The 25,314-nt window shown below is 42.4% G+C and overlaps 1 protein-coding gene across 1 annotated transcript in view; it reads left to right on the forward strand.

The window, feature by feature from the left end:
• Positions 1–273: 273 nt before the first annotated feature.
• The window catches only part of LOC142666239 (peroxidasin homolog), a 28,214-nt gene continuing 3,173 nt past the window's right edge, over positions 274–25,314 (forward strand). Inside the window, exons 1-17 of the mRNA XM_075846228.1 lie at positions 274–383; positions 1,460–1,492; positions 7,724–7,795; positions 8,349–8,420; positions 10,392–10,463; positions 10,554–10,723; positions 11,012–11,129; positions 12,903–13,072; positions 13,906–14,178; positions 15,293–15,409; positions 16,291–16,449; positions 16,564–16,666; positions 16,843–17,000; positions 18,272–19,775; positions 21,797–21,931; positions 23,927–24,135; positions 24,325–24,445. Of these exons, the coding sequence (XP_075702343.1) occupies positions 274–383; positions 1,460–1,492; positions 7,724–7,795; positions 8,349–8,420; positions 10,392–10,463; positions 10,554–10,723; positions 11,012–11,129; positions 12,903–13,072; positions 13,906–14,178; positions 15,293–15,409; positions 16,291–16,449; positions 16,564–16,666; positions 16,843–17,000; positions 18,272–19,775; positions 21,797–21,931; positions 23,927–24,135; positions 24,325–24,445 (3,596 nt within the window). The remainder of the gene's footprint in view (positions 384–1,459; positions 1,493–7,723; positions 7,796–8,348; positions 8,421–10,391; positions 10,464–10,553; positions 10,724–11,011; positions 11,130–12,902; positions 13,073–13,905; positions 14,179–15,292; positions 15,410–16,290; positions 16,450–16,563; positions 16,667–16,842; positions 17,001–18,271; positions 19,776–21,796; positions 21,932–23,926; positions 24,136–24,324; positions 24,446–25,314) is intronic.

Genomic DNA, 25,314 nt, shown 5'->3' on the forward strand with positions numbered 1-25,314 from the left:
AGTATGTGTTCCAGTTTGGCTCCGGTCCTCAGCGAGCACGCATGGTTCAAAGCGAATATACTTGCTCCACGCACGTCCACTGTAAATTCTCCATTGCGCCTACGTTGCTATAACATTAACCTTATTCTTTTACTGCGCCACTTGCGTCCAATTGGATCACAATGTTATGGGACGTGATTTTTTTAATACAAGGTGGAGTGGACGGGCTAAATATTAATAAAAGGAGTCGTCATGGGAGGGTTTTCGGCTTGCTGTGCTGGAGCGCTACGCAGCATGGGAGTTGTAGGAATAAAGGATAACCGGAAACGGCAGAGGTGGACCGGAGGTTCGAAAAGTAAACAAACAGGAGAATGGCATCAGAAGAAAGATGATTACAGAAAGCGGTATTGGGATGTCATTACCACGTGATGCACAACAAAAACAGAACATTTAGGCCGGGTTTCCACTGGTCGGATACGCTGCGTAGTTTTTACGCAGCGTATCAGACCTGGAACTCGCAGCACATACCACCCGAAATACCACACCACATTGTGGTGCGGTTTTTCCGCTGCAGAAAGCGGCGTTGGGGAAAAAAAAATGAAAAATGACTTACCGCGGCTGTTGTCATGCTGACGCATCCCTCCTTTGCTGTCCAGTACGGCCTCCCTGGATGACGCTGCAGCCCATGTGACCGCTGCAGTGGTCACGTGGGATGAAACGAGATCCCAGGAGACCGTACTGTAGGAAGTTCTGGGTAACTATTTTATTTTTTTTTTATATGATTCCACACTGTTTTTGCATCCCAATTGAATTAAATGGGAAAAACCTGCAACAGAAAAGCAATGAAAACGCAACATAAATTGACATGGTGCTAATTTTACGCAGGTTTTTTTTCCCGCAATGTGGCTGAGATTTTGCTGCTACTGTAAATGCTGTGGAATTTCCGCACAGAATTCCGTTGCGGAAATTCCGTAGCGTTTGTTACTTTGGAACCCAGCCTTAAAAAAAAATGTTAGCCGTGTCGGAGAACCCCTTTTTAAAATGCGCTATTTAAAAACGCAGCATAATTGGGGAAAAAAAAAAAGGCTCTGCACCTTGCCCAACTAGTTCTGCTGGCACCACAGGAGTTAATGTTGGAGACCAAAACAAAGCAGAGGGGAGGGAGAAAAAGGTGCCAAGTCAGAATTGAGGGAAAGGTGTGTGTGTGTGTGTGTGTGTGTGTGTGTGTGTGTGTGTGTGTGTGTGTGTGTGTGTGTGTATATATAATATATGTGTATATAATATATATATATCCACCCCCTAAGATGAGCACTTACCCGACAGATGCTTCTGCAGGTAGATCAAACTCATAAGGAGCTCCTGCACTGCCTAATACCTGTGCCTTATGGAATTGAAATTTACTGTTTGTAATTCATGGGTGATGTAGCAGATGGAAGAAGTTAATTTCTCCAGAATTGGTCCCATTATCTTTTTCCAATAGAGTGTACAGCGGAGACAACAAAAATATGAAAAGGTAAGATTTTATTTTTCTTAATGTTCCTTACTATGTTATACTACAGGTATGCGGAGAACGGCTTTTTTTCTTTGTTACAGCTCCTATTAGGATCTGACGTTCAGTATGCAAAGGTATTACAATGGGTCCAAATATGAGGATTCAATGCGCACCTGACATTCACCCCCCCCCCCCCCCCACCTTGAACCAGAAATTGCAGCAGCACCATAAGTGGGCAAAGCACCTAAGCAGGCGACATGTATCTCTTATGTTTGTATGACTTTCAAGGATAAAAGTGACTGGAGAGAGAGGGGGTTCAGTATTACTGAGAAAGTGAACCCTATTTTATTCCAGGTGCATCAACACCTAATGTAAAGCAGAAAACCCCATCCGCCGCCCCCCCCTCCCCTCTTGTAAGCGGGAGGTCTGCTTGACAGTCTTAGTAAATGACTTGACATCCGTCCAAAGGCAATTTGGAGTATGAAGATCTCCATAGAACACAGGAGGGAACATGTGTTTGGGCAGAGGGGTGTGAGTGATATTAACAAGAAACACATGTTCTCCGCTCCCTCCTACAGAGGCTTTGGAAGGCTGTCTACTCCTTGCTGATCAGACCTTGGGACTACACACAGTTGTGAACATGCAGTGGGGATTATATGGATTTCTGCTTTTGCTTTTGCCACTCCAGCAGGGGGCAGCATGTCCCAGCCGGTGCTTGTGCTTTCGGACCACTGTCAGGTGCATGCATTTGATGCTGGATTCAATCCCTGATGTCCCTGCCCAGACCACTGTACTGTAAGTCCTAACATGAATACTAATAAAGTTGTGTATCTATAGGAGATCTGTTCTATATAACCTATAACACAAGATTATATATGTCCTGTGTGACCACCATAATACTTCCCAGGAAATACAAGAATGATGCGGTTAAGTTCTTGTATATAGGGGCAGTATTATAGTAGTTATATTCTTGTATATAGGGGGCAGTATTAGGGTATGTGCACACACACTAATTACGTCCGTAATTGACGGATGTATTTCGGCCGCAAGTCCCGGACCGAACACAGTGCAGGGAGCCGGGCTCCTAGCATCATACTTATGTACGATGCTAGGAGTCCCTGCCTCGCTGCAGGACAACTGTCCCGTACTGTAATCATGTTTTCAGTACGGGACAGTAGTTCCACGGAGAGGCAGGGACTCCTAGCATCGTACATAACTATGATGCTAGGAGCCCGGCTCCTTGCACTGTGTTCGGTCCGGTACTTGCGGCCGAAATACGTCCATCAATTACGGATGTAATTAGTGTGTGTGCACATACCCTTATAGTAGTTATATTCTTGTATATAGGGGCAGTATTATAGTAGTTATATTCTTGTATATAGGGGGCAGTATTATAGTAGTTATATTCTTGTATATAGAGGCAGTATTATAGTAGTTATATTCTTGTATATAGAGGGCAGTATTATAGTAGTTATATTCTTGTATATAGGAGCAGTATTATAGTAGTTATATTCTTGTATATAGGGGGCAGTATTATAGTAGTTATATTCTTGTATATAGGGGGCAGTATTATAGTAGTTATATTCTTGTATATAGGAGCAGTATTATAGTAGTTATATTCTTGTATATAGGGGCAGTATTATAGTAGTTATATTCTTGTATATAGGGGCAGTATTATAGTAGTTATATTCTTGTATATAGGGGGCACTATTATAGTAGTTATTTTCTTGTATATAGGGGGCACTATTATAGTAGTTATATTCTTGTATATAGGGGGCAGTATTATAGTAGTTATATTCTTGTATATAGAGAGCAGTCTTATAGGAGTTATATTCTTGTATATAGTGAGCAGTATTATAGTAGTTATATTCTTGTATATAGGGGGCAGTATTATAGTAGTTATAATATTGTATATAGGGGGCAGTATTATAGTAGTTATATTCCTGTATATAGGGGGCAGTATTATAGTAGTTATATTCCTGTATATAGGGGCAGTAATATAGTAGTTATATTCTTGTATATAGGAGGCAGTATTATAGTAGTTATATTCTTGTATATAGGGGGCAGTATTATAGTAGTTATATTCTTGTATATAGGGTCAGTATTATAGTAGTTATATTCTTGTATATAGGGGCAGTATTATAGTAGTTATATTCTTGTATATAGGAGCAGTATTATAGTAGTTATATTCTTGTATATAGGGGGCAGTATTATAGTAGTTATATTCTTGTATATAGGAGCAGTATTATAGTAGTTATATTCTTGTATATAGGGGCAGTATTATAGTAGTTATATTCTTGTATATAGGGGCAGTATTATAGTAGTTATATTCTTGTATATAGGGGGCACTATTATAGTAGTTATTTTCTTGTATATAGGGGGCACTATTATAGTAGTTATATTCTTGTATATAGGGGGCAGTATTATAGTAGTTATATTCTTGTATATAGGGAGCAGTATTATAGTAGTTATATTCTTGTATATAGGGGGCAGTATTATAGTAGTTATATTCTTGTATATAGAGAGCAGTCTTATAGGAGTTATATTCTTGTATATAGTGAGCAGTATTATAGTAGTTATATTCTTGTATATAGGGGGCAGTATTATAGTAGTTATAATATTGTATATAGGGGGCAGTATTATAGTAGTTATATTCCTGTATATAGGGGCAGTAATATAGTAGTTATATTCTTGTATATAGGAGGCAGTATTATAGTAGTTATATTCTTGTATATAGGGGGCAGTATTCTAGTAGTTCTTGTTTGCAGGTTCCTTGTGAGTGAAATGGCTCTTTAACCTTGCCCTGTATACCTAACCCTCATTCCCATCTCCAGAACTTGGATTCTCACATTGTCATCCTAATATCTATTTTTATATCTGTATTGTTGTGTTCTCCGGCACCTGCATCCTGACTCCTCTCTCTCCAGATCTATAAAGTGTAGAAACGTGCGGTATGGCCCCTGAATTCCCACTGGTTGTCGTCTTTGCCCAGTGATCCTGATTACATACAGACGCCCACTGACATTGGACTTGCTTGTTTTGTGTCCTGAGGCCAAGTATGTAGAAGAATGTATGATGTAAGGCGGCTGGAAATGTGCGTTCCGTCACTTGAAATTCTTGTTGAGATGGAGCCAATGTGATTTACATATACTCTCCAACAGCCTGACGTGTAACTAGCGCTGCCATAGCAGCTGTAGAACATGGCGTTCTACAGCTGATGTGGCACTACAGGTTCCAGCATGCCCTTTTTTTGTATAGAGGAATTTTGACAACCACAGGTTTATACAGTGATCTGTACAGATGCCATTAGAAAAAAATTTGGACCTATCGGAGGCAGCTGTTTCCAGAGTTTGTTTTTTTTGTCAAATGGCTCTGCACAGAACACAGGGGAAGCTACAGACAGCCACATGTGTCCTCTGCCGGGGAAATGTAGTATTACACAGCTGAGTCCTCCAGGGGGTACTGCCCCAACAAATAACAGGAGAAGGGAGTCCCAAACAGTGGACACGCGCGCCCCCCCCCCCCCCCCATGAAGTCCTTAGCTGGACATTATAGATGGTGGTTATCAGGGTGTGACAACCGTTCTAAGCTGGCCATAGACTTGCTATAGTTGGCAGCTAAGCTGTTCATTATAGTGCGTGTTGTTTCAATAGAGGGAGATAAGTGGTGACAGGCAGCTGCTTATCTTCAAGGGAAATAGCATAGACAGTAAAGGTTGGGGAACCATCAACACAGTGGAGGATTAAGTAGACCTTAGGCCCTGGGCTGCTCCACAAACTTGGGCCCCCCTGCCCCACCGCCGCTCTGCCTTGTGTATAGTGAGCACCACCTTTGTGCGAGAATTGACAAATGGGTGTTCCGATTCCTTTTGTCAAGGGGCTGTGGCCCTACATACTGACAGTATCACAATGTAGGGACACTTCCTCCTTACAATGGGAATGGTAACACATTTGTCTATTAGTCCTGGGTACACAAAGACAATGTGGAATACAAGGATTTCCTTCAACAGACATGTCCGGAGAGGGGACAGATCCTCTATAGATCCAGTGACTCACAAGTGACGTCTTCTCTGATGGGAGTCGTTCTCTTTTCTTCTCCATCTGACACAGACAGTTATGGCGACTTCTCCTGATGAGACATCCTTGCTCCTCGCTTCTGTAGCTATTTCCAGCCCCTCTAGATAGACAAAAATTTAGAATCTAAGGCCCAGGACCATACATCAAAGGGGTAGTCTGGGCACGGAACGGTTTTTCTTACTGATAACCTATTGATGTGCCCGGAAAGCCCCTTTTACTCAGACTAATAAATTAGAATACATACAAACACCAGACCTCCTAAACTATTGCCGTCCCCAGACCAGACCCCTCTAAGCAAATACAGACCCCAGAACAAGTGGCCTAAATACAGACTTCTGACCAGACCCCCTAAACTAATAATTACCCCAGACCTGACTCCCTAAACTAATATAGACCCCAGACCAGGCCCCCTAAATACAGACCCCATAAACTAATACAAAGACCAGACCACTTAACTATACAGCCCCCAGGCCAGACCCCCTAAATATACAGACCCCAGACCACACTCCTTGAATACAGACGACAGACCAGACCCACTAAACAGACATTCTAAATACAGACCCCAGACCAGACACCCTAAATACAGACCCCTTAAACAAATCAATGATCCCCTTAGGCCCCATGCACACGACCGTAAAAAACCTCCGTTTTTGCGGACCGCAATTGCGGTCCGCAAAAATGGAGCCATTCACTTTCATTGAACACTGACACCTTTCTGTAGCACTACGGAAGGGTGTCTGTGCCGTGGAAATGTTCCGGGAATTATGGAACATGTCCGTTCTTTTGCATTTTGCGGGCCGTGCTCCCATACTTTGTATGGGAGCACGGCCCGAAAATGCGGCTATCAGTCGGCGGCCGGCCGTGCCCGCAATCGCGGACCATGATTGCGGGCAAGGTCGTGTGCATGGGGCCTTATACTTGCCTCACAGCTCACCTCCGTCTTTATGGCTGCAGGTAATTAACAGGACATAAACAATGCAGTTTTGCCACGATTCGCAGCAAAAACGCATTGTATTTGGGGCGGCCGTCCGATGATGATCCACCCTTGCATCAACCAGTCCCCATAGACATCATATTGTCAGCAGATCATGCTACATAGTTTAGTGAAAAACTCCACATGACAAACTGGGCTCTTCTACGTCTGGTCTTCACTTTGACTAATGCATTTGTAGGGTGCTTACCTACATGACTGAAATCAGGGCAATCCAGCATTTGCTGAAAATGATGGAGGTTGTCGCTAGTGGTGTTATCCTGGGCATTACCTGTGCTGGGTGCCCTATTGTATAAGCCCTCTGCTGGCAGTGCTTGGTATTGCTCCGATCCTAAATAGCCTGTTATCTCTTATCTTGCACTCATCGAGTAATGTGCTGCTGGCCGTCCCCCTGGGATTGGTTGGTTAGAGCTAAAATCTCTAATTGACAGTGACCGTATTTATGTATAGACCCTCTGGATGTAGCGTTTGTCATGAAGGGCACAGAGTGCAGTTCTTTATCGGTGATGTCATGGTCCCATCCGTACACAATGAGGCGACCATTGATGATCACAAATTTGTCTCAGCCACGTTCCAGGAACAACTGAATCACTTGAAGATTGGGCAGATAATCCAGAAACTTTACTGATGTTCCCTGCTATAGTCTCTAGATGTTCTTTAATGATGATGTGATTTTATGGGGCTGGTTTTACATCCATGGCAGAGACGCTACAACCACGTAGAAGGTTCAACCTCCAATAGTACTCTTTTATACTGACATCTGGTTTGTCTACTTTACTAAACTTGTGGTGTTATGTTGTCGTCTTCTCCAATCACATGCAGAGCAGCATTCAAAATTCATCCGGCATCTGTCTCCAATTGCATCCAGGGCTGCATTCAAAATTCAACGGGCTTCCTGTTCGGTCTCCACTTTGTTGCAGCCCCATTTCCCTTTGCCCACCGCTGGTTGGGCAAGTTTTGCTGTGTTACATGATGGGAGATGTAATGTTACACCAGACGCTGTAGAGTAGTCTGACGTAAACAACCCTACATCTCCCACAATACAAAGTTATTATGTTTGTGTCTGTTAGCTCAGTGATGACCAGTTCCAAGTGGTAGCCAGCAGGCTTCTGAATGCAGCTCTAGAAGTGACTGGAGAAGAAGCCACAATATAAAAATTACACATTGTCCTCTTTGTCCCTATAGTGATCTGCGCTTCAACCGGATCCGAGAGATCAATTCTGACGCTCTCCAGAAGTTGACGAACCTCCACACCTTGTAAGACCCTCCTTATGTCTCTGGTGCTCATAGAGGTGACGACCGTCGTGTGAACTCATCCTCTGTCTTTGCAGATTACTGAACAACAATCAAATCCGAAAGATTTCACAGAGATCATTTCAAGCGCTGGACAGTCTCAAACATCTGTGAGTTCAGAAAAGTCGGCCAAATGTGCTGCTCCCTGACCGCACTGGTCTCGTGTGTATATATATATATATATATATATAGCCGATCCTTTGTGGTGGAGCTTTCTTCTCACTTCCTGCACCTTCTTTCCATCTCCGTCCTTGTAGAGGAATCTCCGCAGGTTTTGATCACTTTCTTTCCTTGCAGTTATCTTTATAAGAATGACATCCGCAGTGTACATAGGAACGCGCTCCATGGACTCCCCGCACTGGAGCAGCTGTGAGTATCTAACAACCTGTTCTGTGACCGGTCGCCTCAGTTATCTCCCCTCGTGGACAGAGTGCGTCACCTCCTGACTCCTGGTCTGAATGCGTATTTTACATTTCTAAGGTATGTTTTTTTGGTTCTCGTTTTTCCCCTGCACTAGGTATCTTCACTTCAATAACCTGGAGACTCTCGATGCGGAGATGTTCGGAGATCTGCCTAAACTGGAGAGGCTGTAAGTGAGATGTTGACTGCCCCTTAAGGCTACAACAACCCACCAGAGGATGCTTTGGTGGACCCAGGCTCTAGCACATAAATGGGGCCCTGGGAGGCCCCGCAGAATACAACCCCGTTTTTGCAGTTGGTCACTTGCTGCTAGGATCCATCACTTTTTTTTTTGGTCTTCCTTCGAGACAGGACTGAAATGCTGTGCTATACATAATACCGGGCCTGAGGGGGCGGAGCATGACACACAGACTCTTTTTGGCACTCTATGCATTCCCGTGTCGTGCTCCGCCTCCTCAGGCCCTGCACTAGACATGACACCGTTCTGCCTGGAGTCTTCCTTTAATTCATGAATATTCTCAGGCCTGTGTGTGCAATGATAAAATTAGATGGGACCATATTCAGTAAAGCTGGTGGACCCTCCAATAATTTCCATGCCACATAGAAGACCACCCTATTACCATCACAAGTTAACCCCTTAACGACCGCCAATAAGCCTTTTCATGGCATCCATTTAGGGGTGCTTATGCCAGAGCACCACCTTTTCACGGCGCTGTGACATAAGCCCGGCATGGGTGACTTGTACCGGTTAAAGCGGGTGTCGTGCAGTCTTAAGACAGCCGGACACCTGCAATAACGGGCCGGATCGATTTTAACATCGATCTCGCCCGTTTAACCCCCTTAGATGTGGCGCTCAATAACGAGCGACCTATCTAAGAGATTTTGGAGGGAGGGAGCTCCCTCTCACCCCATCGGCACCCTGCAATTGCAATCGCAGAGTGCCAATGGCTTCTATGGCAGCCGGGGGCCTAACAATGGCCCCCAAGTCTACCTGTAGTGGATGCCTGCTAAGTCTGAGGCATGACCTAGCAGGTGCCTGTCAGTTTTGCACTGACAGGCAATAATATGCTGCAATACGGAAGTATTGCAGTATATTATAAAAGCGAACAGAAGATCGTATGGTGAAGTCCTCTAGTGGGACTAAAAATAAAGTTATCAAAAAGTTTAATAAAGTAAATAAATAAAAATCCCAAATAAAAAACCCACTTTTTCCTTTTATAATATACTTTAATATAAAAAAAATATTAACATTACACATATTTTGGTATCGCCGCTTCCGTAACGACCCCACCTATAAAGCGATTATTTAATCCGCACGGTGAACACCTTAAAAAACAATGTCAGAATTGCGGTTTTCTGTTCTTCCTTCCTTCAAAAAAAAATTGATAAAAAGTGATCAAAAAGTCGCATTTACTCCAAAATGGTACCAATAAAAACCAGATGTCGTCCCATAAAAAACAAGCCCTCATGCAGCTGCATCGGCGGAAAAATAAAACATTATGGCTCTTAAAACATGGCGACACAAAAACAAATAATTTTGAAAAAAAAGTTTTTTTACTGTGTAAAAGTGCTAAAACATACAAAAACTATACAAATTTGGTATCGCCGCAATCATAATGACCCACCGAATAAAGTCAGTGTTATTTATACCACGCAGTAAACGGCGTAAATCTAAGAGGCAAAAAGAGTGGCGAAATTTTTTTTTTTTTCCATTACCCCCCCCAAAAAAGTTAATAAAAGTTAATCAATAAATAATATGTCCCCCAAAATGGTGCTATTAAAAAATACAACTGGTCCCACAAAAAACAAGACCCTATACAGCTATGTCGACGTAAAAATAAAAGTTATAGCTCTTGGAATGAGACGATGGAAAAACGCAAAAAATAACTGGGTCATTAAGGTTTAAAATAGGCCGGTCGTTAAGGGGTTAAAGGAACACGAAACCCGCAGTCTATGTAGTCACTGAAACGGCATATGCAGAGAACAATCTTTTGCTCCCTGTTATCAGCCATTTTAGTCTGTTAAAAGCGTTCTTGTAGAATGGAATGTTTTGCAACTTTCTAATGTAATGTTTCTATTCTATACCATTTTCAAGATCTCTGCTTGCGGACAGTGAACCACTTTTATTCTTTCCTTGCAGATTCTTGCACAATAACCGCATCACCCGGATCCAGCCAGGAGCCTTCTCCAAGCTTCCGTCTCTGACGCGTTTGTAAGTGTTAGATTGATGCTGATGTCTCTTAACTACTTGTTATTGATGTGATGAGAAGCTCATTAGCTCCTGACTCTTCTATGTGGACAGACGCCTCGATTCCAATCCCCTGTTCTGTGATTGTGAGCTGATGTGGCTGGTGGATCTTCTCCGTACGTTCACAGAGAGGAGCAGCACGCACACCGCCGCTACGTGCGAACACCCTGCCCATCTGCGAGGAACGTCAGTGAGCTTATTGTCCGATGACCAATTTAGCTGCGGTTAGTTATCAGATTTTAATATATATTAAAGGATATACCTATAGAATGTTTCCTCCTGAGCTTGTTGGTTAATGAATAGAATGTCAGAACTGAAGTGAAGACTGACACACAGGCAGAACAGTATTAGGACAGGTAGCAATGACTATGTAACACAAAATAATGTCTTCTTTTACCATTCTGGGTCTGTGGTAAGGTGGGTGATATGTGGGAACTGATATGGCGGCTTCTTAGTGGTTCTTTGGGAAATGGTCACTTGAGGGTGTTGATGGGGACAATTTTTCCTTTCAGAGGTACCTCGTATTCTATCAGAACCCAAAGATGTGGACGTCATTCTCGGGAACACTGTTTATTTCACCTGTCGGGCAGAAGGGAACCCCAAACCTGATATCGTATGGCTACATAACAAGTGAGTCAGTCATGTGGCGGGACACAAAGAATAATATAATCTTTGTCAACATATTCCACACCGTTTTATATTTCAGAGGGCGCGTGTACAGACCATATCAGACATAGTTAACATTTCAAACGGGGAGTGAGGACACTGATCGCAAGAGCTTACAATCTATCAGGAAATAGGGAAGACATAAAAATGTAAAAAGTGCTTGTTCAGTATAATGGGCCTCCATTTATTTATACATAGGGGGTAGTAACAAAGCTGCGTGAGCCGTTACCAGCCGGTATCTGTGTGTGACAGACATTAAGTGCAAGGAGTGTGGGGGATACTGCTGAATGAGGGGTCAACTTTTCATGACTAATGTAATAGGGGGGATGTAAAGGATTCAGATTAGGGAAGATTGTAGGCTTTTCTAAAAAGATGTGTTTTCAGGACACGCTTAAAACTGAATGTTGGGAATTAATCTGAATGTCCAGGGTAGCGCAATCCAGAGGACTGGTGCAGCACAAGAGAAGTCTGGGAGGTTCGGATAATGGAAGATGTTAATCTAAGGTCATTGGCAGAAGGTAGAGCATGGGTAGGTTGGTAGACAGAGATGAGTGAGGAGACGTAAGGAGGTGCAGCACTGTGGAGAGATTTGTGGGTAAGAGTAATGCGTTTGTATTTAATTCTGAGGGGAATGGGCATCCAGTGCTGTGACTGGCACAGGGTAGAGACATTGGTGTAGCGGTCTGGTGCAGTGACTGGCACAGGGTAGAGACATTGGTGTAGCGGTCTGGTGCAGTGACTGGCACAGGGTAGAGACATTGGTGTAGCGGTCTGGTGCGGTGACCGGCACAGGGTAGAGACATTGGTGTAGCGGTCTGGTGCAGTGACTGGCACAGGGTAGAGACATTGGTGTAGCGGTCCGGTGCAGTGACGGGTAGAGGTATTGGTGTAGCGGTTGGTCAGATAAATGACCCCGGCTGCTGCATTCAGGATAGATTGGAGAGGGAGAGACCTATTCGTAATGAGTTACAGTAGTCCACACGAGGATGAATCAGAGTTTTGGCTGTTACCAAAGTAAGGAAAATGCGGATTCCGGAGATGTTTTTGAGGTGCGGATGACAGGAGCGTGCAGAACCCCAAGACAGCATTATTATTAGGACACCGCAGGGTGGTAGTTGCACACTATGTATAGTACTTCTGGGCTCTGTATGGTGCTATTATTCAGACAATGCATAGGTGTTTGTGCACCGTATAGAATTTATATCTGAGTTGCATGGTGATATTGTTTGGATGCTGGATGATTCTGCAGCATATGGTGGTACGATTGAGGCACTTTATGGTACTGTTATCTGTGCACTGTATGGGGGTAATTCAGAAGTATATGGTGCTATCATTCAGGGACTGTATGGTACTGTTTTTTTTGCCCTCTGGTTGTATTGGTGCAGTGCGGAGGTATTTGGACATTGCCTGGTAATGCGATGTGGGTACTGTATGGCACCACTATTTAAGAACTGTGTGGTTGTATTTGGGTCCTTGGTGGCATTATTGGATGGTTTGTGGTATTATTGGGGCTCTTGGTGGTTCTGTTATTTGTGCACTTGGTGGTATTATTTGGACACTGCATGATACTGTGTTGTACTACTTGAGCGGTGTATGGTGGTACTGTCTGGGCATGGGTGTTGTGCACTAAATGGTAGCTTTTGTAGGACCATTTGTAGCTGTATATTTTTATTTTTTTACCTGAACTATTGATCATTCCTGAATCCTAATACTCGGTCTTATATGGTTTCCTCACAGCAATGAGATTGATACAAGTTATGACGGACGGCTGAATCTCTTAAACGATGGGACTTTGATGATCCAGAATACGCAGGAATCTGATAAAGGAATTTACCAATGTGCGGCCAAAAACATAGCGGGGGAGGTGCGCACACACCAGGCCATTCTGCGTTACTCCGGCAGCCGATGTGAGTAGCATGCACTGAAGCCTAGGAGCATCACCGGTTCAGTGTCTAAACTCTTTCTAGTCTGTATCTATTTCTGGGAAAGCTGGGTGACAATCAATATGGTCACTATTAGGCCGGGTTCCCACGTAGCGTAAAGGCTGTGGAATTTCCGCAATGGAATTCTGCAGCATTTACAGTAGCAGCAAAGTGGATTCGATTTAGAAAATCTCCTGCCCACGCTGCGGAAAAAAACCGCAGCGTAAACGTTAATAAATTTACCTGCGGTGCGGAATTTAAATTCTCAGCGTGTCAATTTATGCTGCGTTTTTGTTCCTCGTGGAAAAAAAAAAAAAACTCACCCAGAACTCCCTGCTTCTTCCTGCAGTCCGGCCTCCTGGGATGATGTTTCATCCCATGTGATCGCTGCAGCCATTCACAGGTTGCGGCATCACATGGCCTGCGACGACAAGCCGGATGTAAGGAAGAAGAGAGGGAGGGGGTAAGTATAAACTTTTTTTTTTTTCTCTGCAGAGGAAGTTCTGCCCGAAAAACCGCACTAGGATGTGGTGCGGTTTTACGAACAAGGCGCTGCTGGTTCCAGGTCAGATACGCTGCATAGTTTTTATGCAGCGTATCCGACCTGTGGGAATCTGGCCTTAGAGCTCCTACAAATGTTGTCACCCAACTTTCCTAGAGCCCTGAATAGTATATGGTCAGGGTTGTCATTCAAAGCTGTGAGCTCACCCTTGTAGGAACTTTAGTGGCTGCCATATTGGTCACCCAACTTTCTCAGATATAGGTAAAATTCGAAGAGTCGTTCTCCAATGTTTTAACGATCTGTCTGTTTTTCACAGCAAAGCCGGTTTTTATCATACATCCCCAGAACACTGAGGTCCTAGTAGGCAGCAGCGTAACACTTGAATGTGGCGTTTTCGGAGATCCCCAGCCACTTATTACATGGACCACAGACACCGGGGATCCGGTCTCCAATAATGAACGCTTCACAATCACCGGTTCTGGAGGACTGTACATCCAAAATGTCACCTTCTCCGAAAAGGGGCTGTATTGGTGTCACGCCAGCAACAGCGAAGGCTCCATTCAGGCATCCGCTTCTATTATTGTGCAAGGTAAAATTAAGCAAAAGGATATCTGTAGCTTCAGATTAACACTGTTATATTATTAAAGGGACCGTCCAATTCCCCTGCAACTAACCGAATGCATACAGTCCTACCGGTTAAACGGCTATCCGAGGTGGGGCACTTAGTGATCACTGCTTTACTGCTGCTGAAAAAGGGGTGGGATTTGGACGATGGAAGTAGAAAGTGAGTGTCCAGGGATGAGGTAGAGGACATCATGTCTTTGCCATTACTTCTTGCCCCGTATGAGCGCACAGCTGCTTCGTTTCTGTTCTGATTTTTCCGGAAAGCCGATGTATCGGAGTTCGGGCGCATAGACTTTGTATGGAGTCCGTACACGATACGTTTATTTCTGGAAAAAGCCGAACAGACACGAAGCGGCTGAGATCTCACACGAGTGCTTTAGCTGCTTCGTTCTAGCGATTGGTAGGGGGGGTCTCAGTACTGGGACCCCCACCAATACAAACTTCTGACATGTCACTATGACGTCAGAAGTTTGTGGAACGTTTAGCTACACTTTAACCCAAACACAATAATCTACAAAAAGTTACAATACAACAGGGTACGTTAAACTTACATTATCTTTATTATGTCAAAAAGTACAAGGACACAGTAAAAAAAAAATCACTGATATAAAATCACACACTGAAAGCAGTTGCCGACTGCAATCAATAAATATACGCTTAAGATAGACCTGTTCAAAGTGCGATCACTAACCATTATCATAACAAGTACAAAGAAACTATTAAGCATCGGTTGAAAAGGGATAAAGCCAATTATTACATAGTCTCAATGGTAGCGGTGTAAAAAAAACGTATAGAGACCAGTGGCGACCGCAGGCCTAACGCGCGCCTCGCCGTTGCTTCTTTTATTTCTTGATTCTAGTTGGCAACTGCTTTCAGTTTGAGTGATATTTTTATCCAGGTGATTTCTTGTGTTTTTTTTTTTTTTTTATGGTGTCTTTTTTTATTTTATTTTTTTCAATAATGCAAAAAAAAATTCTAGGTTGTTTAAACTTTTTTTTTTTTTATATTTAACTGGGTACAGTACAAAATACCTTATTTTACTGCCAGCGTAACATGACTGACCAGATTTATCCTAATAGAAGTACAGAAGTTTACGGTGGTTCCCAGTGACCAGACCTTGACCGAGGGTCAGGATGCTAAATTTCCATGTTTTGCTAGTGGACAACCAGCTCCAGTCATAACCTGGACTAAACAAGGTAATGCCCTCATCCTTTTCCATCTTTATTTTTCTAACATTATAATAATCAGATTATATATCTACGACATTGACGCTAGGGATGACCTCCTAGACATTGAAAAGCTGTCGGATTAACGGGAGACATCGGGGGACAGTCTGGTTGTGCCATATTAGATTTTTGATGGGTCTTATTAAAATCCGTGGGATCCACCAAGCAAGTGTGTATGGGCAACCTTCGCATCGGACCCTATATCTAGAGGAGTGCCATGCTACAGAAGTACTAAGTGCAATCGTACTTCATAAATCATGTAACTGATATTACAGTATAATACTGCTGTCCCGGCCCGGCGCCCATCTCAGCTGATCTTGGCTTGGGCTTCGTGCCATAGGTTTTAGTATTGCCAGCTCACGGCAGGGTATAAATCACATGGTATGTTTCAGATTGCTGTTTGCCGAACGCTCCAAGGGCCAACAGCTTCCCCCCCCCCCCCCTATATACACATGCGCGTATGTGGTCAATAGGAAAAGTGAGTAAAGCCGCTACCTGAGGACTCTGTCATCAGCTTATCTCCTTGCAAACAAAGAGATTGGGCATGTTGGTTTCCAACATGCCAGATCCTTCTCTCCCCCGACATCTGCCATCAGGGGAGAGTGGGGATGCCACCTAATACATTCAGAAGAACATGGCCATGGCTTGGCCTACAATGGCCTGTACAACTTGTGGGTGATCTGCCATACATGTAACATCGCTCTTACTTGTAATGTCTCGTTCTATAACTAGTTGAGCGGGGCGGAAAGAACCTTACAACTTTTTTATATTCAAAAACTTTTTGGGATGTGAATATGTTATTACGATTCATCATTGAGCTCTTCTTTGTGAATCTACTATTTTCCCATTAGGAGAGGAATTGCCAAATGATGGAAGGCACATCATTCAGGAATCAGGGACATTACAGATTTTGAGGGTCAGCCATCATGATGGGGGCCAGTATGAGTGTCATGCTACAAGTTCAATGTGGGTGAGCTCTGTGTCAGTACAGCTCTACGTACAGCCGCAAGGTAAGGTTGTCTAAGGCCCCAAGGAGCGTCTATATCTCTTCACTGTCAAATCCGTATAGGTCTATTGGTTGAAAAGAGACTTGTCATATAATGGTCACCTCTGTTTGCTGTCAGACATGGTGCGCATTGGTGACGTCTACGTGGAGATATCCTTACGAGATGCTATACAGAGCGTCAACACCAGCTTTAACGCCACCCACAGACATCTTTTCAGCCGGTAGGAGACTTGCGTCATAGGCATCTCAACGAGTGGACAATTAACTAATTTCCCAATTTTCATCTTCTGTTTGTGGGATTTACGTCCGGGTATATCTGCTGAATGTGTTGAATGACTGTCCTATCGTTACAAAATTGAAGTCTATGCAAAACTCATTCTTTTATTTCTTAACACAGGCTCCCCAAATCTCCAAGCGACCTTATGGCACTTGCTCGTTATCCCAGAGATAGTCAAGCTATCGAAATGGTAAGGGCGGCAGAAATCCTAGAAATGACACTGCAATTCATAGAAGAACATGTGCAGCAAGGACTCACAGAAGATCTTAACACTACAAGTAAGTGGCGACTTCAGAAAGTTTTAACCCAGTGAGTGATTAAATCCTCCAATAATACAAAACGTTTGCAGTGGCTCCTGGTCTAAAATTGGAAACCATCAGCAAATATGATTAAAAAATAAATAAAGTATGGTTGTACAAATTAATACCCTTTTATAACCATTACACTGGAAAGGTCGGGTCCAGTATATAAATCGTCCTCCCCTGAGCATGCCATGTCTATTTCTTATTTATAACTTTTATTCAAAAACCTTTATTAAAACTCATAAAAAGCTTCCACCTAGTGGCAGTTGCAACCCAAATTTCATTTAAAGACTATGGACACCTTTGCACATAATTTCTTTTTATTCCTTATCTTCCAAAATTCAAAATTAAGCCACTTTCTAAATAGAATTAATTAAAAATGTCCTACCATTGTACTGCTGTAGAATTTGTGTAACTGGATGTGCAGCTGCTTCTGACATAGGAGCCAAGAGACGCAACACAAATCGGTCCATCTCCCTTCTGTTAGTGTTAGAAAAAGCAGCAGGGTGGGAGATTGTACACGGCAGATCAGAGTGTGGAGAGGGAGGAAAGCATCCAATTCTTCAGGGGGGGCAGAGCACAAAGGGTGTATCAGAGTGAAGATAGCAGACATGACAGTCTGCATGGGTACAGATCACACAGGCTGTATAGCACCCCCGACAGACTTTGCACCTCAGCATCCGTGTCTGTCAGCACAAGAGAGAAGAGATCACTCATGGGCTGTAGAAGAAAGCAGTACAGGAATGAAGCTGTGCTGATACATGACAGCTAGAGAAGGTAGCAGCATCCTGGACAAACAGTACTACATGATGGATGTGAGTTCTAACTTCGAGGGACACACCCACATGAGCAGAATCTGCCACCTGCTCCTAATTTCAAAGTTTAAAATATGGGGTTCTGAAAATTAATCAAGGAAGGAAGATTGCAGCCTGAAACTTGCTGTAACTTTAATGTCACAACTAACCCACATAAAAAAAAAAAAATTGTCAAAATTTTCCCATAGCTTTTATGTCTCTGACTGGGAAACAGGGGATTCAGAATCTCTAAGAAAAAACAAAGCACCTACCCCAAATAGATATATGGTACAGTTTCTAGTTGGAAAGCTGTGGTACTTTTATTGCTTTGTGTGCTTGAGCATTGCCAAATTGCTTGGTCAGTCTTCAGAGAGTCGAATGTGGTCCACTGCCACAAAGCATCTTGGTTGGCTATAGGCTGGTTACTGATATCTGTATGACTTGTTTCTACAGGCTACCACTACAGTGAACTGGTCTCCCCTCACTATATTAGCATGATTGCCAATGTGTCCGGCTGTTCTGCCCACAGACTGACGCCGAACTGCTCCGATATCTGTTTTCACCAACATTATCGCATGCATGATGGTACCTGTAACAATCTACAACATCCAACATGGGGGGCATCCCTCACTGCCTTCCAGCGTCTTCTAAAACCCACCTACCAGAACGGCTTTAATCTTCCACGTGGACTTGGAGCCTTAGAAGAGTCAGGGGTCTTGCCTTTACCTCTTCCTCGTCTGGTGTCCACAACCATGATTGGTTCAGAGACTATTACTCCAGATTCTCAGTACACACACATGCTTATGCAATGGGGACAATTCTTGGACCATGATCTGGACCAAACTATCCCAGCCCTCAGTATGTCCAGATTTTCTGATTCCGCTCCTTGCAGCCAAGTTTGTACTAATGATCCTCCTTGCTTTCCTATTAATATACCGGAGAATGATCCTCGTGGGAGCAGTGGACGATGCATGTTCTTTGCCCGATCCAGTCCAGTCTGTGGAAGTGGCGTGACATCTCTTCTTATGGATTCTGCTTATTATCGAGAGCAGGTAAATATGCTCACCTCCTACATGGACGCCTCCAACGTTTATGGAAGTACAAAGCAAGAATCCCAGGAGCTAAGAGATCTTAGTAATCAGAAGGGTATGCTGAAAGTTGGCGTGGTGGTGGCTACTTCAGGAAAGCACTTGATGCCTTCTGCCCATGGACCTCCGACAGAGTGTATGAGGGACGAAAGAGAAAGTTCTGTTCCGTGCTTCCTTGCAGGAGACCATCGAGCGAATGAACAGCTTGGCCTCACCTCCATGCACACGCTCTGGTTTCGGGAACATAATCGTATTGCAGAACATCTGTTGAAACTAAACCCTCACTGGAATGGGGACAAGGTCTACCATGAATCCCGGAAATTAGTAGGTGCTCAGATGCAACACATCACCTATGAACATTGGCTTCCTAAAGTCTTTGGACAAACTGGGATGAGCATGTTGGGTGAATACAAAGGCTACGATCCTAGCGTCCATAGCGGTATATTTAATGCCTTTGCCACTGCTGCCTTCCGATTTGGGCACACGTTAATTAACCCTATTCTTTATCGATTGAATGAAAGCTTCCAACCCATTGAGCATGGACACCTCCCACTGCACAAGGCTTTCTTCAGTCCTTTCAGGTTGATACAGGAGGGAGGGATCGATCCATTGCTGCGGGGACTTTTTGGGGTACCAGGAAAGATGAGGGAACCCACAGAGCTGCTGAACTTGGAACTCACAGAAAAACTGTTCTCTGCTGTACATACAGTGTCCTTGGATCTTGCTGCAATTAATATCCAACGGGGTCGAGACCATGGTATTCCTCCCTATAATGACTACCGGGTTTTCTGCAATCTCACATCAGCACAGGACTTTGACGACCTTAAAAATGAGATCAAGAATCAAGATATAAGAGAGAAGCTTCGTAGGTGAGAACGTTTTTGATCAAACTTGTAAAAGAAAAAAGTTAAATCATACCATGACTGAGATTTTAACGTGCGGTATTTGACCTCCTGATTCCATTTTTCTAAACCCAGTTAGCTTTTGCTTGGGGGTATGAAGACCCACAATGATCTGTAAAGCATCTAAAACGTGGCCACCAGAGGCGTAACTCGAAGCTCCTGTGCGCCCACCAGCCATGTGCCATTTTAATACTGGTGTCTTCTGTGGCAGATGTACCTTTTTTGCTCCCTCAGGCGCCAGTGCCTGGGTGCAACTGCTGCAGTTACGCCCCTGGTGACCACAAGGTATGTCTGTAAAATTTGTCGCTAGTTCTAAGAGTTCCGAATGGCAAAGCCAAAACAAACTTTGTTCTATGCCACCAAGGCGGTTTTTTTAGACTCGACAACTAAGGAATTGGGTACACTGAAAGGGTAACTAAACTTTTAACCAGTTCAGGAGCCTTCAGGACCAGACACCGTTTAACTAATACATGCTGAAAATTTATTGGGCTAGTGATGTGATTGTTGCTGTGTTTTTTTTGTATGTATATATATATATATAACACACACACACACACACACACACACACACACACACACCCTTTTTGCTATTTTAGACTTTTTTTTTTTCAGGTTTATAGTTTTAAAAATAGTAAAAAAAAATACTATTAAGTCATAGTCTACAGTAAATGGATATTACATTACTATTTTAGGGTAATTGGGCCAGAGCTAGTGTTACAACAATGATTGGCATGGGGAACGTTTTTTTGTGGTTGGTATTTTATGTATATTAGTTTATCTGCACTTTATTTTACTTTTTAAGAAGCAGCAGCCTTCCAGTCACATGATCACCTGGACCAATACAGGCAGTGGCGATTTTATACACCGCGCTCATTGGAGCGCTTTGTAGAATCGATCAGAGAAGACCGAAGCACTGAAAGCGGCTTCTGTCTTCTCTTCAGGGGCCCTAGCTGTCACAGTATGCCGGGCATCTGACATTTTGCGGTCCGATCCCTCGGGCAGCCAGCTAAAACCCGCGCTGTAGATACACTATGGTGCGGGTTTTTAGGACCTAAACTGCTGGCCGTATATATACAGCCAGCGGTCAGGAACCATGACTTATCGGACGTTTTGATCGGTGTGTATAGTGCAATGGATATACCACTTTTGTATTAACGTGGCCGCTGTAGGTTTAGGCATGGAAGCCTGGAAGGGTCAAAATTAGTGACTTCTTACTGTAGCGATACAGCGGGAGGTGGGTCAGTCTAGGCTGGGTGTGGATTATGGCTATTATGTCTAGGATGGTACTGCAGGGCAGGCTGGTCGTCCGGAGGAGTGGACTGTATCCAGGCTTCCATACCTACTCCTCCGGTAGCCGTGTTAACACAAAAGTAGTATATGCATTGCACTATACATCCTCTTACAGCGACCCCGATAACATTTATCATTCCCTTCCCTTTACTGCCAGTTAATGTGTTCCATATATGTAAATACTGCTTGGACTATACGTTTCTAATCACTTTACTTAGATCGTCTGTACTGTATAAATTTGTGTATAGGTTCAGACAGCACCAGATACGTGGAAGGGTGAGGTTTTGCACGGATAGGGGCCCAACCCAAACATAAATATAAAAGAGTATCCGGCACACCAATTTTGAAACAAAAGGTATTTTTTTATTTAAAATACCTTTTTGTTTTAAAATTGGTGTGCCGGATACTCTTTTATATTTCTGTACTGTATAAACACCAGACACCAGCAGGAGGGCGGCCCAAAATGACTCAAAGGCGTCTCAGACTAGGTCCTAGTTTCTAAAAATGTGACAAGGGGTCAATAACTCTCGATCTTTTAGGAAACATGATCTAAATCCGTCACAGGTTGTACCCAAAATCTGCTTTTTCGTTATAAGCTCTATGCTACCTTGTATTGAGTTTGTGGTTGCCCAATAAATTAGATCTAAATTTGAAGTTTTATGTTTAACCATGATAATAAAGGGGTTGTGTAATTTTAGCTTGTATGGGACGCCTAAAAATGTGGACCTTTTCCCAGCCTTGATCGTGGAGGATTTGGTACCAGGGAGTCGCCTCGGACCAACATTAATGTGTCTACTAGTGACCCAATTCAAAAGACTCAGAGATGGAGATAGGTAAATATATGTTCCAATGATGGCAGTATTGGGATATTAACGAAATGTTCTTAAGATCATTTTCACAAATTGATCTTAATTCTTATGTTTTGCGTATACAGATTGAATTTTTTATATTTCTATAATAATACCCCTATGTACAAGAATATAACTACTATAATACTGCCCCCTATATACAAGAATGTAACTACTATAATACTGCCCCCTATATACAAGAATGTAACTACTAAAATACTGCCCCTATATACAAGAATGTAACTACTATAATACTGCCCCTATATACAAGAATATAACTACTATAATACTGCTCCTATATACAAGAATATAACTACTATAATACTGCCCCTATATAGAAGAATATAACTACTATAATACTGCCCTCTATATACAAGAATATAACTACTATAATACTGCCCCTATATACAAGAATATAACTACTATAATACTGCCCCTATATACAAGAATATAACTACTATAATACTGCCCCTATATACAACAATATAACTTCTATAATACTGCCCCCTATATACAACAATATAACTACTATAATACTGCCCCCTATATACAAGAATATAACTACTATAATACTGCTCCTATATACAAGAATATAACTACTATAATACTGCCCCTATATACAAGAATATAACTACTATAATACTGCTCCTATATAGAATATAACTACTATAATACTGCTCATGTATACAAGAATATAACTACTATAATACTGATCCTATATACAAGAATATAACTACTATAATACTGCTCCTATAAACAAGAATATAACTACTATAATACTGCTCCTATATACAAGAATATAACTACTATAATACTGTCCCCTATATACAAGAATATAACTACTATAATACTGCCCCTATATACAACAATATAACTTCTATAATACTGCCCCCTATATACAACAATATAACTACTATAATACTGCCCCCTATATACAAGAATATAACTACTATAATACTGCTCCTATATACAAGAATATAACTACTATAATACTGCCCCCTATATACAAGAATATACCTACTATAATACTGCCCCCATATACAGGAATATAACTACTATAATACTGCCCCTATATACAAGAATATAACTACTATAATACTGCCCCCATATACAGGAATATAACTACTATAATACTGCCCCTATATACAAGAATATAACTACTATAATACTGCCCCTATATACAAGAATATAACTACTATAATACTGCCCCCTATATACAGGAATGTAACTACTATAATACTGCTCCTATATACAAGCATATAACTACTATAATACTGCTCCCAATATACAAGAATATAACTACTATAATACTGCCCCTATATACAAGAATATAACTACTATAATACTGCCCCCTATATACAGGAATGTAACTACTATAATACTGCTCCTATATACAAGCATAACTACTATAATACTGCTCCCAATATACAAGAATATAACTACTATAATACTGCCCCTATATACAAGAATATACTATAATACTGATCCTATATACAAGAATATAACTACTATAATACTGCCCCCTATATACAAGAATATAACTACTATAATACTGCCACCCTATATACAAGAATATAACTACTATAATACTGCCCCTATATACAGGAATATAACTACTATAATACTGCCCCCTATATACAAGAATATAACTACTATAATACTGCCCCCTATATACAAGAATATAACTACTATAATACTGCCCCCTATATACAAGAATATAACTACTATAATACTGCCCCCTATATACAAGAATATAACTACTATAATACTGCCTCCTATATACAAGAATATAACTACTATAATACTGCCCCCTATATACAGGAATATAACTACTATAATACTGCCCCCTATGTACAAGGATTTTTATATCTGGGTTTTTTTATCTGACCAAATTTTTCGGGTTTTATAGTTTCTAAGCTTGAAGTCCTTTCATTTTCAGCAACATGTTTGGATTTCAACTCCTCAATGTGCTTCCTGCAGATTCTGGTATAGTAATCCGGGTGTCTTCACACCAGCTCAACTCACCCAGATAAAGCAGACCTCTCTGGCTCGGATCCTCTGTGATAATGGGGACAATATCGGTCATGTGCAGGAAGATGTTTTCCATGTTGCCTCCTTCCCCCATGGCATGCAGAAATGTGAGGACATCCCGGGGCTAGATCTACGTTTCTGGCAGGAGTGCTGCGATGGTGAGTAGGAGGAGGTTGATATTTTCATTGTTCTCTGGGTTTGTTCTGTAAGACGTAGCAGAGCTGGAGAGAGCTCAGACAGCCTGGCATAGTATATGGAGCAACAAAGTAGCCGTGAATACATCACTTGAGATTATTCTAAAAATGTAATGTCTATTGTGTTCTTATTGCCTCTTTGTTTCTAATTAGGTGCAGAATGTGGAAGCAAAGGTCAATTCTATGCCCATTCTCTCCAATATCGAAGCCGAAGACACCAACAGTTCAGTTACTCTACGGATAATCCAAACCAATCCAGTGCAGAGGATTTAAGGTGAGTCATGGTCCTCCAAGGCAAGAAAAGTAGGCAATCTGCCCTATTAAAGCGGCTCGGTCACCAGATAAGTGCCATATCTCAAACATAATCTGATTGGCGCTATAATGTAGATCACAGCAGTGGTTTTTATTTTGAAAAGCGATAATTTTTGAGCAAGTTATAAAGAATTTTAGATTTATGCTAATTTATTCTTAATGACCAACTGGGCGTTTAACTTTTTACTAAGTGGGAGTTGTAAAGAGAAGTGTATGACGCTGACCAATCAGAGTCATACACTTCTCTCCATTCCAGCCCAGCTTGTTTCACTGCACAGCGTGATCTCACGAGATCATGCTGTGACGGGGCGTCCTCCCACAGGCTCTTAATCGGAGCGATGGAAGAGTGAACAGACATCGCCTCCAGCCGTGCCAGGACATTTATCCGAATCTGCAGCGGCTGGAGGCGATGTCTGTTCAGTCTTCCATCACTCTGGTGAAAGACCTGTGGGAGGAAATCCCGTCAGTGTGATCTCGTGAGATCACGCTGTGCGGTGTAACAAGCTGGGCTGCAATGTAGAGAAGAGAAGTGTATGACACTGATTGGTCAGACTCATACACTTCACTTTACAACGCCCACTTTGTGAAGAGTTAAACGTCCAGTTGGTCATTAAGAACAAATTAGCATAAATCTAAAATTGTTCATAACGTGCTCAACAATTATCGTTTTTCAAAATAAAAGCAACTTCTGTGATCTACATTACAGCGCCGATCAGATTATGTAGGAGACAGGGCATTTATAATCTGGTGACAGAGCCTCTTTAAGGTGCCAACCATGTATGGTATGGCAGATATATATTTGCACTTTTCGTCACTTGTACAGCAGTATTG

The sequence above is a fragment of the Rhinoderma darwinii genome, chromosome 13, assembly GCF_050947455.1.
Source record: "Rhinoderma darwinii isolate aRhiDar2 chromosome 13, aRhiDar2.hap1, whole genome shotgun sequence".
Classification (NCBI taxonomy): Eukaryota; Metazoa; Chordata; class Amphibia; order Anura; family Rhinodermatidae; genus Rhinoderma; species Rhinoderma darwinii.